Source organism: Tupaia chinensis, unplaced genomic scaffold (assembly GCF_000334495.1).
Source record: "Tupaia chinensis unplaced genomic scaffold, TupChi_1.0 Scaffold000395_1, whole genome shotgun sequence".
NCBI classification, from domain to species: domain Eukaryota; kingdom Metazoa; phylum Chordata; class Mammalia; order Scandentia; family Tupaiidae; genus Tupaia; species Tupaia belangeri.
Genome location: NW_006159897.1, coordinates 808,557 through 826,127, shown reverse-complemented (window position 1 = coordinate 826,127; position 17,571 = coordinate 808,557). Strand labels below are relative to the sequence as shown.

The following is a 17,571-nucleotide window of genomic DNA, read 5'->3' as shown; positions in this document are numbered from 1 at the left end:
GGGGGTGTGTTGTGTTTTTGAAGGGGGTGGTGGGGGGGGGGGGGGGGGGAAGCCCAAAATATGTTCCTAAGGAAGCAAGATCTAATGGATGTACATCCCTATATTCTTTTCTCAATTCTTAAAATGTAAAAATAAATAAAAATAAAAAACTTATAAGGATGAGTAAGTTCTGAGGCAAACTAAGTAAATACACGACTTGTGTCAGTTATCTACGAAATCATTTTCCTATCGTGTGTCTGTAAACAAACACCAAAGCCCTTTTTCAGCTGCCATCATTTAGGTGTCACGGAAAGGTTCCCGAGATGGTTGAAAGATCTTCGGTGGCCAGCATATCCTGTCTGTTCCAAGATGCTATAATTATAAGAGGAGTTTTTGTTTTTAGAATCTTTTTGGAGAATTATTTTATTTTATTTATTGTCACCATTTTTCAATTTGACCAGAGAGGAGAGAGAGAGAGAGAGAGAAAGTGAGAAAGCACACCACCAGGTCCAGGAATGGAACCGTGGTCGACCATGTGGGAGTTCAGCACCTCAACCTCCACACCACCTGACCGCCTCTTGTTTTTAGAATTTTTTTTAAAAGTTATTTCTTATTTCATGAGAGAGGCAGAGAACCAAACACCTCTAACAGGGTCCTTGTGCCACAATCAACCCCCAGCCTCAGCCAGCCCAGATCATGGGCGTGAGCATACAGCTGGTACGTAGAGGTGGCCCCAGGTCCCAATCCCAGGACACTTCTAGTTCCAGCGGCATAACTGCTGCAGCACCACCTGACCCAACAAGGTTCTCCCAAAACTCATTAAAGATTGAGCACCTGTGTTAACCTCTCAAAACATGAGTTAGTTATTTATTCATTTTGTTATGTAAACCCACATCTAAATAAAAGAAGTGAATTAACTCTTGACGTTTCTTGGCATAACAGAGTAACTTGAAACAGGACTGCCTTAAATGTATTACATTTGGTTTGCTCCAGAACTGAAATATACCTTAGTTTAAATATAAATTTTTATTACTCTTTTCTTTTGGCCTTGTGGAAGATATTAGAGGTGGTGGGTTTGGAGATGATTTTCTAGACGTGTAAAAATCGTTCTTTAGATGGTGTCAAACTGAGCTTTGTTCGGATGTGCGATTTATACCTCTCCTTTGAAGTTAAGTGGTTTCCATCTCTTTACCCAGGACTCAGGACAGGTTATCCCCCTCATTGTGGAAAGCTGTATCCGGTTCATCAATCTCTATGGTAAGCCATAAACTACAGAGTTCTTGGTGTTTTGTTGTTGTTGTTGTTGTTTTTTAAAGTCACTAAGAGGAGCTGGCCCTGTAACCTAATAGTTCAGGGAGCCAGATCCCAAAATGATTGATCGCGGTTTGAGTCCTGACCCCGGAAGCTTAGAAGACATGGTGGATACCTGTGCATGTGCACCCCAAAATCCCTGTCGGATGGAGAAGTGGAGGAGAAGGGAACGTGACATAATAGTGCCCCACCAGAGGGGTGCTCTCTCTCCCTCTTTCTCCCTCTCTGTCTCTGTCAAATACAAGCATCCTCTGACAATTAAAAAAAAAAAAGTCACTAAGAATGTTTCAGCAAATGTGTTTTCATTTAACATTTAGTTCTTGGAAAAAGGGGCCCTAAAGACGTGATGGAGTGTTTCATTCTCTCCCTTCTCTTCTCTTTAGGTCTTCAGCATCAAGGGATTTTCAGAGTGTCTGGTTCCCAGGTGGAAGTCAATGATATTAAAAATTCATTTGAAAGAGGTAATTACATGTCTCTGTCTCTAAGCAAACCATGTTAAGAAATCAACATTTTCTGAACACTACAGTGGCAGACTTACTCTTTAGCTTCAAAACCTTTCTTTTTGCCTTGGGAACCAGCAGTTAGCGTAATGGCTATGTCGCTGGACTCCCACGTAGTCGACCGTGGTTCACGTCCCGGACCCGGTGGCTTAAAACTCACACCGGGCGCGTGTGCGTGCGTGCCCAAGATCCCGAGAGGAGAATGGAGGAGAAGGGACTGCGGCGTGACCATCCCCCCTGGGGGGTGATTTCTCGCTTTCTGTCTCTATGTCTCTCTCTGTCTGTCTGGCGAGCGCACGCGCCCTACAGTGAAAATCTCTCCAAAAAAAAAAAAAAAAACCTTTCTTTTTGCCTTTACTTCATCATGGATGCTGAGGTAAGAATCTATTCAGAATAGCTAAGAAATGAAGCCAAGATCTTACGTCTTTGTTAATTAGGTTAGAAAGCATCTGAGCTTTGCATCCTGGCTTAAGACCGACATTGATAACTCATAGCACATGTGTCAGAGATAGTACCTGAAAGGGTTCGGAAGAGTAGCCAGAGAGTCCTGGGCCCAGGCAGCAGGTGTGTGAGGCGGCCCCTCCCACCTGCCCATCTGCTCCTTTCTCAGGAGATCTCCTCTTCATCCTGTTACCAGCCCAGACGTCTTCCCTAGTTCCGTAGCTGTTCCCTTCCCTTGTTCATTATTGGCTCACACATACGTCCTGCTAACTGTTAATGAGTACGTTACCGTTAGCAGGCCTACCATCGTATCAGACCCCCATTTATTTACCAATCGTGGGATTAGTTCTGACTTTGGGCTCAGTTTCCCCACCCACAGAATTGGAGGACTGCTGTGAGGATTAGGTATACTTCGTAACATAAGCAATCACAGCCATCACTTGTTAGTGCTCTCCAAGTATGATTCATATACACCTCCTGGATACATCGGCACCTTCCTTCCTCTGCGTGGAGGTGGAGAGGAGAATGCAGACTGGTCGTCACATGGAGGCAGAGCCGCCTTCTCTTTCTGTCCCATGTGCCCTGGCTCACACTTGACACAGGGCCCTTTAAAGTGTGCAGCGCTGGTTGAAGAGGTAAACCGAGAGCCACGGTGTTTTTCCTGTTCCAGATTCTCTGACTGATATGACGTGTAGCAGAGCAGCCTCCCCTGTCAGCAGCTTAGGGTGCCAAGTCTCTTACACCAGCCGTATTCGGGATGATAAGTTGACATGTGGTAAAGCGTCAGGATCCGCTGCCAGCCACCACAGGCAGTGTGCTATTATTTTTCCTTGGAAATTCCCCTAGCATTTGTTGTTTTATGATCTGTTTGGGAAGGCTTTCTCACAGTGGGCAAAAATGTCCAGTGACTTCCTGTCCTCGAATCAGGGAAAAGGGAACAACACAGTCCTGAAAATAATCTGCCCCAAATAGCAAAAAATAAAAAACCATTCACAACTGTGTGAACTTGAGAAGAGAAAGGTAGACCTTTGAGTAAATGGAGTTTGGCTGAAGGCTGCAAACTATGTTGAACTTCTTAAGGATTTTTATCTCAGTTCAATTCTCCGGACAGCCTGTGGTATGGTGGGCCAGCTGGATTCCACCTGGCTGACTACACACTTCCAGTCCCAGACCTGAAAATTTGAAAATCACACCGGGCATATGTGTGTGCATGCCCAAAATCCTGAGAGAGGAATGGAGGAGAAGGGATTATGTATGGCATGGCCGTCTCGCCCAGGGGGTAATTTCTCACTTTCCCTCTCTGTCTCTCTGGAGAGCTTACACACCTTACAAATTAATTTTCAAAATTGGCTTCACCAGACCAATTGTCTAATATGTTTAAAGTGCCTACCATAAAGAACAATATAATTTTATATTTATGATAACCTTTTTAATATACTTACTTTCATACAAGCATTTTGGTACCACATTAAGAGTACATTTTAAAATCCTCTGCCCGATCTCAAAATCTCCCACTGCTCAAGGCAGCTTTCAGATGTTCTAAAAAGGGCATACATCCACTTATTTCATTGTATGTGTTTATAATTAATACTTCATATTTCCGATATACTTTGATAACCTATATAATATAGCCAGACAGACCTATGTCTTTTTCTCAGTTGGATAATAAACACAAAAAATAGCATTTTTAATTATGTCAAACTAAGATTACCGATTTCAGTGGTTCTTTATTTTTTTGAACATCAGGTAAAATTGTAAATCCCACAATACTTTATTTTAAGATTTGGCTAGCTTGTAAGGGATTATTTTGGTAGTTTAAGAGTAAAAAAAAAAAATAAAAATAACTTCACTTTAGCCATCTGTATTTAGGTTAATCATAGGATGGGATATGTAAGCCAATTATTTTAATTTTAGTACCATATAATCTTTTGGAAAGCATAATTAAAAGATACGTGTATATATAGCAAAGTGTGTGTGTATAGAAACGTATTTTTGTTGAGGATGTGGGGAGGAATGCTGTGCATATAACCTTTTTTTTTTCTTTTTTTAGGGGAAAACCCTCTGGCTGATGACCAGAGTAACCATGATATTAACTCAGTTGCTGGCGTTCTGAAGCTCTATTTCCGTGGGCTGGAAAACCCCCTCTTTCCTAAGGAAAGATTTAATGATCTGATTTCTTGTATCAGTAAGTGGACTTTTTTTTTTTATTAGTCTTTTCCCACCAGAATTGTTTCACCCACTTACTTCCTGGAAAAGGCAGTGGCCCCCTCTGCATGCCCTCATCCCCACCCCATTACCACCAGATTTCTGAGACCATTTGTTTTCCTTCTGGATTCACAGTGAGTCACCCTCCAGCTGTGGCCTCGCCCTGAGCTGAGTGGGTTTCGCTTCTGAACATCCTTGGGCCCCATAGAGCCAGGAGCTTCCCACTTAGTGTCTGGGATGAAGCAGAAAGGCAGGTGCCAGCCACCTGAGGAAGACAAGAAAGTGGAAAGCGTGGAAATGTAACTTTGTTTGACTTTTGGTTCTTGGTTCTCTCAACCAATTTTAGAAATGGGTAATTTATCCATCTTTAAATGTAACTTTAAGAAATAAGATAAAGAGGGACCAGCAGTTAGCGTAATGGCTATGTCACCGGACTCCGACATAATAGACCGCAGTTCGCGTCCCAGACCCGCTGGCTTAAAACTCACGCTAGCGCATCAGCAGGTGGCATGAAGGTTAAGGCAGCTGGATCCCACATGGCCAACGACCGTGGTCCGAGTCCTGGAATATGTTTGGGGACCAGCAGTTAGCATAATGGCTATGTCGCTGGGCTCCCACGTAGTCGACCGCAGTTCGTGCCCTGGACCCGGTGGCTTAAAACTCACGCCGGGCGCATGTGCATACATGCCCAAGATCCCGAGAGGAGCATGGAGGAGCAGGGATTGCGGCGTGACTATCCCCCTTGGGGGGTGATTTCTCACTTTCTGTCGCTCTGTCTCTCTGTCTGTCTGGCAAGCGCACGTGCCCTATAGCAAAAACCTCTCAAAAAAAAAAAAAAAAAAACTCACGCTGGGTGCGTGTGCGTGCGTGCCCAAAATCCCGAGAGGAGAATGGAGGAGAAGGGATTGTGGCGTGGCTATCCCCCCTGGGGGGTGATTTCTCGCTTTCTGTCTCTCTGTCTCTCTCTGTTTGGCGAGCGCACGCACCCTATAGCGAAAACCTCTCCAAAAAAAAAAAAAAAGAAATAAGATAAAGAGAGCTAAAAGATGACTATTAAGGTGCAGAACCACCAGGCAGTAATTATCTGTCGGTGGGCATCCCAAGCTAATAGACAGAGTGGCTCTGGACTGTGCATGATGATTTATGTAACCACTAATCATCAGTGGACTCAAGCATTGCTGCTTCTTTAGTGGGGGCTTTTGAAATCACACAAAGACGGTGAAAATAACAGTATCAGGAATGAGGTTCCATGCGTCTAAAAGTGCAGTACCCCTTTAAGCCCAAATTTCCAGGCAAGCGTCTACAGCAGACTTCAGTCAGATAGGCTTTCATAATAATCCATCTTTACTCTTGTGTAGCTTTTTGTTATAAGGCATGTGCTCTCACCAGAAAGAGACAGAGACAGAGAAAGAGAAGAAAAGTGAAAAATCACCACCTCCACCACCACTACCATCACCTCCCGCCCAGAGATGGCCATGCCACAATCCCTTCTCTTCCATTCTTCTCCTGGGATTTTGGGCAAACACACACACACACACACACACACACACACACACACACACACACACACACATGCTCCTGGCTTGTTTTTCAAGCTGCTCGATCTGGGACTCAAACCATGGTCAGCCATGTGGGAATCCAGTGCCTTAACCACCATACCACTTGCTGGCCCCTTCTTTTTTTATCTTTAATAATAATTATTTTCTTTATTAATGATAGAGCACTTGCACACTTCTCACTTCTGGAATTCTCCTTTGGCCATGCACATTTCTATCATATCCTAGCAGAGAGCTTAATTCTGGAAAAATAAGTCCTCTGCAATGCTGAGTAGTTTTCCCATACCCACTTTTTTTTTTTTAGAAAGAGAGATTTTTGCTATAGGGCACATCATGCACTCACCAGAGAGATGGAGAGAGAAAGAGAGACAGAAAGCAAGAATCATCCCCCAGTGGGAAGGGCCACACTACAATCCCTTCTGCTCCAGTCTCCTCTCAGGGTTTAGGCACACATGCACAAGTGCTCAAGCGTGAGTTTTTAAGCCACCGGTCAGGGGCTTGAACTGCAGTCAACTACATGGGAGTCCAAGAGAAAGAGAGAGCAAAGGAGGAACACTCTCCACAGGGTGGGGGTCACTCCTTCATCTCCTTCCTCCAGTCCTCCAGCCCATTGGAGCTTGGGCATTTTCATGGGATCTTTGGCCCCACATATTTAACCCTGACCAGAGAAGGGATTCAAACCCCACTTACCATGTGGGACTCAGCTTCTCTTGAACAGTGTATTACTAGGTCCTAGATCCCTGTTTGAAGGTCTTCCTGTATGTGCAGGGGGGTGTATATACACATGCTGGTGACCCTGGCTTGTTAAGGCTTGGAATTGATCAGATGTGAGGACGATGTTGAGGGCACCTTCCCTCAGAAGAAATAAAAAATTCAGGGAATCAGCAGTTAGCATAATGGCTATGTCACTGAACTCCCACGTAGTCGACCGCGGTTCGCATCCCAGACCTGGTGGCTTAAAACTCACGCCGGGCGCTTGTGTGTGTGCGTGCCCAAGATCCTGAGAGGAGAATGGAGGAGAAGGGATTGCAGCGTGACCATCCCCCCTGGGGGGTGATTTCTCGCTTTCTGTCTCTCTGTCTCTCTCTCTCTGTCGGGCGAGCGCACGCGCCCTATAGCAAAAAAAAACTCTCAAAAAAAAATCATAACCTGTATTTTAAATGCCTTTTTTAAATACAGGGACTGGGGGACCAGCAGATCGCATAGTGGTTAAGGCACTGGACTCTCACACATAGTCAACCCAGTTCGAGTCCCAGATGTAGTGGCTTGCTTTCTCACTTTTCTCCTCTCTCTGTCTGTGTCTAGCCCTGGTCAAAATAAAAAATAAATGAATGAATAAATAAAATAAATAAATAATTTTTAAAAAAACAGGTACTGGAGGCTCAGTCTAGGTTTAAATCCTAGCTCTGACACTTGCTCACCAACTGTGTGACTTTAGGCCAGTTTCTTAAGTTCTCAACATCTCAGTTTCACCATCTATAACTTAAGGAGAACATTAGTTTGTACATCATGGGGTTGTGAGAGTTAAATGGGTTAATACATATGCAGTACCAAGCAGTGTGCCTGACACCGAGTGTGGTCAATGAAATACCTGCCCATGGAATCAGCTCCCCAGCCCTGTGAGGTCTTGGTGGACTTTTCTCTTGTATAGCCCTGACACTTGGCATGTTCATTCCAGGCACATAGTAAATGCTCAATAGCAGCTGTGAAATGGGGTTTAAATGAAATGAAGAGTTGAGATTCTTCTGAAAGTTCTTTTATCAGCATCTATGCCTGAAGTCCTGGCTCTAGTTGAGTATGCATTCCCTGGTCATAGGCCCTCCCCCACCCAGTCAGACATCCAGTGTGGAACTTAGAAGTACGCCTGAGGGTCCATTCCAAGACCTTTGAGAAGCCTGAGTCATCATAGCAGACCTCTGACCCAGCTGGAAAGAACCAAAAAGGAAGTTCTCACTTCTGGAATTCTCCTTTGGCCATGCACATTTATATCATATCCTAGCCAGAGAGCTTAATTCTGGAAAAATAAGTCCTTTGCAATGCTTAGTAGTTTTCTCATATCCACTTTCTTTAGAGAGAGAGGGAGAGAGATTTTTGCTATAGGGCATGTGCACTCACCAGAGAGATGGAGAGAGACAGAGAGATAGAAAGCAAGAATCACCCCCCCCCCAGGGGGAAGGCCATACTGCAATCCCTTCTGCTCCAGTCTCCGCTCAGGGTTTTAGGCACACATGCACAAGTGCTCAAGCATGAGTTTTTAAGGCTCCGGGTCAGAGACTTGAACCACAGTCAACTACATGGGAGTACAGCAACACAACCATTATGCCATCTGCTGGTTCCTCTCATATCCACTTTAACATTTGTATGTAGTAGTTAGATAAAGAGCATTGAGCTACATTGTAGGTTCTCATTATAGAATCATTTCACAATTTTATTGTATGGGAAATACTATTTCATTGTGGTTATTAATAACTGATGCCGTAGAGTCAGAAAGATCTACAGTACATCCACATCCTAGCTTCAGTACTTAACCAACTTTGGTATTTTGTTTTTTGCAGAGGTTTTTGCTATGGGGCATATACAGTCACCAGACAGACAGAGACAGAGAGACAGAAAGCAAGAAATCACCCCCCAGAGGGGATGGCCACGCTGCAATCCCTTCTCCTCTGTTCTCCTCTCGGGATCTTGGGCACGCACGCACACGCGCCCGGCGTGAGTTTCAAGCCACCGGCTCCGGGACGTAAACCACGGTCGACCACATAGGAGTCCAGCGACATAGCCATTACGCTAACTGCTGGTCCCACCAACTTTGTAAACTTGAGCAAAGATTAACACTTAATCTTATTGAATAACTGTTTATCTTCTTCAAAGAGTCTATGTAAAGAATAAAGTAATCTATATAAAGTGTTCACTGTCATGCCTGGCACATAGTAAGCCTCACTCGGCGTTGCTGGCTGGCAGCTCTCATTACCTTTACAACTACTATAAACTCGGGTCACATATACTATAAACTCGGGTCACATATGCCGGTACCTGGGTCAGCCATTTACCAGTCTGGCTGTTCTGCTAAACACGTGTTTCTTTGACATGATTACTTCATTTGTATTTAGAACTGAGGTTAGCATAACACAATAGTTATATTGGTTCCAGCATGATTTTTCTCAGCACATTAAGTGTTTTATAAAATCAAAGTCAGGCTTTCTTCACAATGAAGAGTTTGGCTTAACAAAATATGTAGACCACTTTAAAAAAAAAAAAAAGACAGAAAATCAATGCAGGTACCTTTCTTTCAAGCAAGCAGTGCCTGTGATCTTGCAGGTGCAAATAAAGAAGTTGCAAAGACCATTCTCCCTGTATTATAACCACAGTTTTGTGAAAAGCAGTGGATTAATAATGCTCGAGTTAGTATAGATGAAATGGTCTCTGTTGGAAACATATGCCTTCCAGCACCTATATCTTGAAAGAAACAGCAGAATCCCCAGGTTTCAGGCTGCCAAAGGCACTAGACATGGGCCAACAGGTGGTGGAGAGGTTAAGCCACTAGACTTCCATGTGGCTGATCACGGTTCAAGTCCTCGCCTGGCAGCTTAAAACACACAGAGCCACGTATGTGTGCAAGAGCCCAAAAATCCCAAGAGGAGAATGGAGAAGGGATTGCGACATGACCACCCCCTCAAAGAGTTATTTCTCCCTTTCTGTCTCTGTCTCTGTCTCTCTAACAAGTGCACGCACTATATAGCAAAAATCTCTCAAAAACAAACAAAAAAAAGAGACACTAGACATACATGCCAGAGGTTTAATTGTGCTCGTATTTTTAATAGAGTTGTTAATGTTGTCATCTCTTGTCTAGTTACGTTTCATAGATACTGAGCAGTATTCCTCAACTTTATTTTTCCGATCGGATCTTATTTTTTAGTGCATAGTTTTGCAGAAAGGAAGACTTTTTAAGAACATATTTTGGCACTAACTTCTTTCTATAGCAACCCCTTTGTTTAATAATCCCTTTTCCTCCAATATTTAACTTCTTGAACAAAGGGGCATGGAGATTCCTGGCTATTATTGACTTATCTTTAGGCGAGCATTTTGTCATAGAATGTGGCCATAATATATCTGCATTTCTGGATTTTTCAATAAATTCTCTGAGAATGGTATAAGGATGTCACTCATTATTATACCACCTCATTGATATTTCAGACTTTTGATGACTTGAACCAAGTCAATTACTGCCTATGATATGCAAAACTGTGTGGGACTCAAAGACTTGATTCTTGGATGTAATAGACTAAATCTAGTAGGAAAGATATTTACAAATAAATATGATGTAACTTAGTAACACAAAGTTAGAAACACAAAGATTTAGAAAATTTAGGGGAAAGAAGAATCTCAGTGATAGATTGTTTTTACCCATGTCATCTTGTGGTTTTGAATTTTTCCCTATTAAAGTAGTTTCATAGGACAGTTACTTCGTCTAGAAAAATCTTTTTCTTAAATCTTTTCTAAGAGTTTGAGAACGAGCAGCTGGCGTGGTGGTTAAGACACTGGATGCCCCCACATGGCCAACCACAGTTCGAGTCTCAGACCCAGTGGATTGCTTTCTCACTTTCTCTCTCTCTCTTTCTCTCTCTCTCATCAATTAAAATGAATAAATGAATAAATAAAATTACAAAAAATCTTTTCTAAGAGTGTATGTAAGTTCCTGGAGGGCCTACTTTTTGCTCATCTGTTTTTGGATTATTTGGGGAAAGTATTTTTGTTTTTTGTTTTTGTGTTATTATTCAGTCATGTTTATGTCCCTAAATGATCACATTCTTTGGGAACTTACTAATGTATGTAGTAAAAGGGAATTTATATTATCATTCTTTTTTTTGTCAATGTTCAATATTCATTCCCCAATTCACTGTAATTTTTTAATTATTTGGATAAAAACAGGGTGAAATCAAGTGCAATATAAATTAGAAGTGACAAGGCTGGCTCAGTGGCATAGTGGTTAAGGCTGCTAGACCCCACGTGGCCGACCTCGCCGTTCGAGCCTTGCACCCAGTGGCCTGAGAAACACACCAGACATGTGTGTGTGTGTGCGCCCAAAATCCTGAAAGGAGAAAGAATTAGAAGAGAAGGGATTGTGGTGTGACCATGCCGCATGAGGGATACTTTCTCTTTCTCTGTCTCTTTGCCTGTCTCTAGTGAGTGTGTACACTGGCCAAAAACAAACAAGAAAGAAAGAAAAGGAAATGACAAACTTGGTAATTTCTCACTTTCTCACCCAGGGATTGTCTTCTTTTTTTAAAAAACCATCCACTTTAAGAATGGTTTTGTGAATGCTCCATGTCATACCCACAAAGTCTGGGCAGTTTCTAGAATGTCTGTGTATCAGGGTTTTAAATTCCCTAGGGCCTAGGTCCAAGTGACTAGAAGAGCCACGCAGGTTAATTCATGGTTTCTTGGGCTTTCCCAGGGCTGTGAACCCAGATGAAATGCTTGCACTTCATTTTGCATTACGTGCTGTTATTTAGGTGACTACTTGGACAGGAGGAAACTTTTCTTAAGAGGATATAGTTTTGCTACACTAACATGTAATCATTGTAGAACACATGAAAATTACATAAAAATGCATCAAACGAAATACTGCTCCCCCCATGTCCCTGTCCAAAGGAAATCAATGATGGGTATACGTTTTATTGCATTTCCTTCCGGTGGATCTTTTTTATATTCATGGGCAGATACAAGTTTTATGGAAGCCACAGTGAAACTATCCTATTCACACTGTTTGATCTACCTTTATTTTTAACTTTTATAAAATAGACTGACAAAAGGAGTCAGAACAATATACTGAACTCCCGTAACGTAATCACTCAAGTTTAACATTTTTCATTTTTCAGCCGAATGCCCCCTGCTACCACTCCCACCCTTAGCGCTAGGCAACTGCTACTCTACTTTCTGTCTGTGTGGATGTGCCCACTCTGTGTGTCTGATCATCCCTGACTGGCTTTCCCTTAGTATAATGCTTTCAAAGACCATCAGTGTTGGAGAATGTACTTCATTCCTTTTGAGTGCCAAATAATATTCCATTGTAGGGACATGCCTCTTCTATATCGCTTTAATAAAAATTAAACTGTCGGGAACCAGCAGTTAGCGTAATGGCTATGTCGCTGGACTCCCACGTAGTCGACCACGGTTCGCGTCCCAGACCCAGTGGCTTAAAACTCATGCCGGGCGCGTGTGCGTGCTTGCCCAGGATCCCGAGAGGAGAATGGAGGAGAAGGGATTGTGGTGTGACCATCCCCTCTAGGGGGTGATTTCTCGCTTTCTGTCTCTCTGTCTGGCAAGCACACGCGCCCTATAGCAAAAACCTCTCAAAAAAAAAAACCTCATGCCGGGCGCATGTGCGTGCGTGCCCAAGATCCCGAGAGAAGAATGGAAGAGAAGGGATTGTGGCATGACCATCCCCTCTGGAGGGTGATTTCTCTCTTTCTGTCTCTATGTCTCTCTCTGTCTGTCTGGCAAGTGCATGCGCCCTATAGCGAAAACCTCTCCAAAAAAAAATTAAACTGTCATACCAAGTAACTGCTAATAGACATGAGGCTTCTTTTTGAGGTAATGAAAATTGTGCATCCTCTCCACCAATTTTATAATGCTTGAGAGGATGCACAATTCTACGTACACTAAAGGTCATTGAATTACACTGTTTATTTAATTACCAGAAGGCACGTGAACTCACCAGAGGGAGAGGCAGAAAGCACCTCCCAGTGGGGTGCAGTCACACTAAAATCCTTTCTCCTCCATCCTGACAGGATTTAGAGCATGCACACATACGTGTCCAATGTGTTTCTCAAGTCACCAGGTCTAGGAATCAAATCATGTTTATGTGCATGACTGTAGTTCCAGGCACTCAGGAGGCTGAGGCACGAGGATTCCAAGTTTGAGGCTAGCCTGGGCGACACAGTGACACCCCATCTAAAGAAGGAGTCAGGCGTGGCAATGCATGCCTGTGATCCCAGCCGGGAGCCCACAGCAGGAGGATGGCAACATGGCAAGACTCTCTATAAAACTTTATATCAGGCCATACTGGCATTATATAAACCACTTTTTAAACTTAATGATGTTATTAGCACTTTGCCATATCAGTAGATATTTTTCAAATATAACTTTTAGTGGTCATATAATGAGTTCTATTTATGAAACAAATCCCCTCGTTTCAGTCATTTAGATTGTTCCCAGTGATGTTATAATTAGTACATAAACCTATGTACCTATTTTTTATTGTTTCATGAAAAAAAGGCATTTTAACTCTTTTCTAGTGCTCTAATGTATGTTTTTGCTGTTAAAAAATTCCTTCAACTTTATTGACATAGATGGTCGTTTTCTCTCTGAACTCTACATTTTTGTTTGGTGCCTTTTAGTAATGTCTTAACATTTCTTTTACCCTTAAAAATATTTCATAGGCTGGGAACCAGCAGTTAGCGTAATGGCTGTGTCACTGGACTCCCACATAGTCGACCGCAGATCACGTCCCGGACCCGGTGGCTTAAAACTCACGCCGGGCGCGTGTGCATGTGTGCCCAAGATCCCGAGAGGAGAATGGAGGAGAAGGGATTGCGGCATGACCATCCCCCCTGGGGGGGTGATTTCTCGCTTTCTGTCTCTCTGTCTCTCTCTGTCTGTCTGGCGAGCGCACTGACCCTATAGTGAAAATCTCTCAAAAAAAAATTTCATAGGCTGAATATCTGAACTGAATAGGTAAACCTTCTAGACTAAGACTCAATTTCTTTGCTAAGCTTAATATGACAATTCAGCAGAACAGGAGACATTTATTTACACAGTTCTGCTATTTAAGAGAGAAAACAATGGTTTAATTCACAGAAATCAATCAACACTTAATTACAAAGGTTTCCAAGCAAGGCTAGGCTAAGTTTCATCCCAAGAATCTAGAGCATCCCTCCATTTTTCTCTTTCTCTCTCATTCACACATGCAAACTATCACACACACAACTAATATCTTGACATTGTTAGAGTGGACCTAAAAATGCCTTGGAACTGGGACCAGCAGTTAGCATAATGGCTATGTCGCTGGACTCCCATGTAGTCAACTGTGGTTCGAGTCCTGGACCCAGTGACTTAAACTCACACTGGGCGCATGTGCATGGGTGCCCAAGATCCCAAGAGGAGAATAGAGTAGAAGGGATTGTGGTGTGGCCATCCCCCCCTGGGAAGTGATTTCTCGCTTTCTGTCTCTGTCTCTCTCTCTTTCTGACAAGCACACACACCCTGTAGCAAAAACTTCTCCAAAAAAAAGAAAAAAAATGCCTTGGAACTGGTGAATTTACCTCGGTGTTAAATTAAACTGTCGGGAACCAGCAGTTAGCGTAATGGCTATGTCGCTGGACTCCCACGTAGTCGACCACGGTTCGCGTCCCAGACCCAGTGGCTTAAAACTCATGCCGGGCGCGTGTGCGTGCTTGCCCAGGATCCCGAGAGGAGAATGGAGGAGAAGGGATTGTGGTGTGACCATCCCCTCTAGGGGGTGATTTCTCGCTTTCTGTCTCTCTGTCTGGCAAGCACACGCGCCCTATAGCAAAAACCTCTCAAAAAAAAAAACCTCATGCCGGGCGCATGTGCGTGCGTGCCCAAGATCCCGAGAGAAGAATGGAAGAGAAGGGATTGTGGCATGACCATCCCCTCTGGAGGGTGATTTCTCTCTTTCTGTCTCTATGTCTCTCTCTGTCTGTCTGGCAAGTGCATGCGCCCTATAGCGAAAACCTCTCCAAAAAAAAATTAAACTGTCATACCAAGTAACTGCTAATAGACATGAGGCTTCTTTTTGAGGTAATGAAAATTGTGCATCCTCTCCACCAATTTTATAATGCTTGAGAGGATGCACAATTCTACGTACACTAAAGGTCATTGAATTACACTGTTTATTTAATTACCAGAAGGCACGTGAACTCACCAGAGGGAGAGGCAGAAAGCACCTCCCAGTGGGGTGCAGTCACACTAAAATCCTTTCTCCTCCATCCTGACAGGATTTAGAGCATGCACACATACGTGTCCAATGTGTTTCTCAAGTCACCAGGTCTAGGAATCAAATCATGTTTATGTGCATGACTGTAGTTCCAGGCACTCAGGAGGCTGAGGCACGAGGATTCCAAGTTTGAGGCTAGCCTGGGCGACACAGTGACACCCCATCTAAAGAAGGAGTCAGGCGTGGCAATGCATGCCTGTGATCCCAGCCGGGAGCCCACAGCAGGAGGATGGCAACATGGCAAGACTCTCTATAAAACTTTATATCAGGCCATACTGGCATTATATAAACCACTTTTTAAACTTAATGATGTTATTAGCACTTTGCCATATCAGTAGATATTTTTCAAATATAACTTTTAGTGGTCATATAATGAGTTCTATTTATGAAACAAATCCCCTCGTTTCAGTCATTTAGATTGTTCCCAGTGATGTTATAATTAGTACATAAACCTATGTACCTATTTTTTATTGTTTCATGAAAAAAAGGCATTTTAACTCTTTTCTAGTGCTCTAATGTATGTTTTTGCTGTTAAAAAATTCCTTCAACTTTATTGACATAGATGGTCGTTTTCTCTCTGAACTCTACATTTTTGTTTGGTGCCTTTTAGTAATGTCTTAACATTTCTTTTACCCTTAAAAATATTTCATAGGCTGGGAACCAGCAGTTAGCGTAATGGCTGTGTCACTGGACTCCCACATAGTCGACCGCAGATCACGTCCCGGACCCGGTGGCTTAAAACTCACGCCGGGCGCGTGTGCATGTGTGCCCAAGATCCCGAGAGGAGAATGGAGGAGAAGGGATTGCGGCATGACCATCCCCCCTGGGGGGGTGATTTCTCGCTTTCTGTCTCTCTGTCTCTCTCTGTCTGTCTGGCGAGCGCACTGACCCTATAGTGAAAATCTCTCAAAAAAAAATTTCATAGGCTGAATATCTGAACTGAATAGGTAAACCTTCTAGACTAAGACTCAATTTCTTTGCTAAGCTTAATATGACAATTCAGCAGAACAGGAGACATTTATTTACACAGTTCTGCTATTTAAGAGAGAAAACAATGGTTTAATTCACAGAAATCAATCAACACTTAATTACAAAGGTTTCCAAGCAAGGCTAGGCTAAGTTTCATCCCAAGAATCTAGAGCATCCCTCCATTTTTCTCTTTCTCTCTCATTCACACATGCAAACTATCACACACACAACTAATATCTTGACATTGTTAGAGTGGACCTAAAAATGCCTTGGAACTGGGACCAGCAGTTAGCATAATGGCTATGTCGCTGGACTCCCATGTAGTCAACTGTGGTTCGAGTCCTGGACCCAGTGACTTAAACTCACACTGGGCGCATGTGCATGGGTGCCCAAGATCCCAAGAGGAGAATAGAGTAGAAGGGATTGGGGTGTGTCCATCCCCCCCTGGGAAGTGATTTCTCGCTTTCTGTCTCTGTCTCTCTCTCTTTCTGACAAGCACACACACCCTGTAGCAAAAACTTCTCCAAAAAAAAGAAAAAAAATGCCTTGGAACTGGTGAATTTACCTCGGTGTTATTGAGTTCAGGAATACTTGTATGTGCCTACCATAAAATAAACAATGGGGCCGCCAAGGAATTTCCTTCTCTGTCTTCATTTGTAAGGATAAATTTGCATGTTGTAATTTATTTTTTGTTTCCTGGTAAACAAATACTTTTGCAAATAGTACCACAGAAGAACTAGTATTTTCTGAATAACAGCCATCTGAACTTAGCGCTTTTTCTGAAGTCGCTTGTGTTTTGTGGTGAATGTTTCACACACGTTGTCATGGAGCTGTCAAACCCCCATGCTGTGAAGTTGGGACTCCTACAGGAGAGTCTTGCATTGCTGGGAAAAGACCATAAATTATCCTCCGGGAGCTTTGAGCATGTGACCAAGATTGGGTGAATGCCAGTTAGACCTAATTACATGAGATCTTGAATTCTAGGTGTGGGGGGTGGGGGGAGCCCAGCTTAAAATAAATCCGAATGAAATACTGGTTTCTTCACTGACAACTTTTCTGAGTGGAAGAAAAGATCCAGCTTTTCATCCAGCAAGGACTTGTGAAAGACTGTGAATTGCTACACTCAGAGCCAGCGAGGAATGCACATTCATCAGAGTGTCAGCGGCAACCATAAATTTTTACCCACTAACTGGACTCAAGAGAGTAAATGAGTCATTTATGCTGGAGCACAACTCTTCTAGGGTGCATGCTGCAACGCTGCGGAGAGCCCAGCCAGGTACAGTTCGAGGCCCGCTCACGGCCATCATGGTCTGAGGCCCTTGAGCAGCCAGCCAGGTACAGTTCTGAGGCCCGCTCACAGCCATCGTGGTCTGAGGCCCTAGAGCAGCCAGCCAGGTACAGTTCTGAGGCCCGCTCACAACCATCGTGGTCTGGGGCCCTTGAGCAGCCAGCCAGGTACAGTTCTGAGGCCCGCTCACAGCCATCGTGGTCTGAGGCCCTAGAGCAGCCAGCCAGGTACAGTTCTGAGGCCCACTCACAGCCATCGTGGTCTGGGGCCCTTGAGCAGCCAGCCAGGTACAGTTCTGAGGCCCAC

The 17,571-nt window shown here is 43.5% G+C and overlaps 1 protein-coding gene across 2 annotated transcripts in view; it reads left to right on the top strand.

The window, feature by feature from the left end:
* SRGAP1 (SLIT-ROBO Rho GTPase activating protein 1) overlaps positions 1–17,571 on the top strand; it is a 353,136-nt gene that overhangs the window by 300,528 nt on the left and 35,037 nt on the right. For both annotated transcript variants that reach the window (XM_006154138.3, XM_006154137.3), the window contains exons 13-15: positions 1,176–1,236; positions 1,674–1,751; positions 4,282–4,416. In XM_006154138.3, coding sequence (XP_006154200.1) covers positions 1,176–1,236; positions 1,674–1,751; positions 4,282–4,416 — 274 coding nt within the window. The remainder of the gene's footprint in view (positions 1–1,175; positions 1,237–1,673; positions 1,752–4,281; positions 4,417–17,571) is intronic.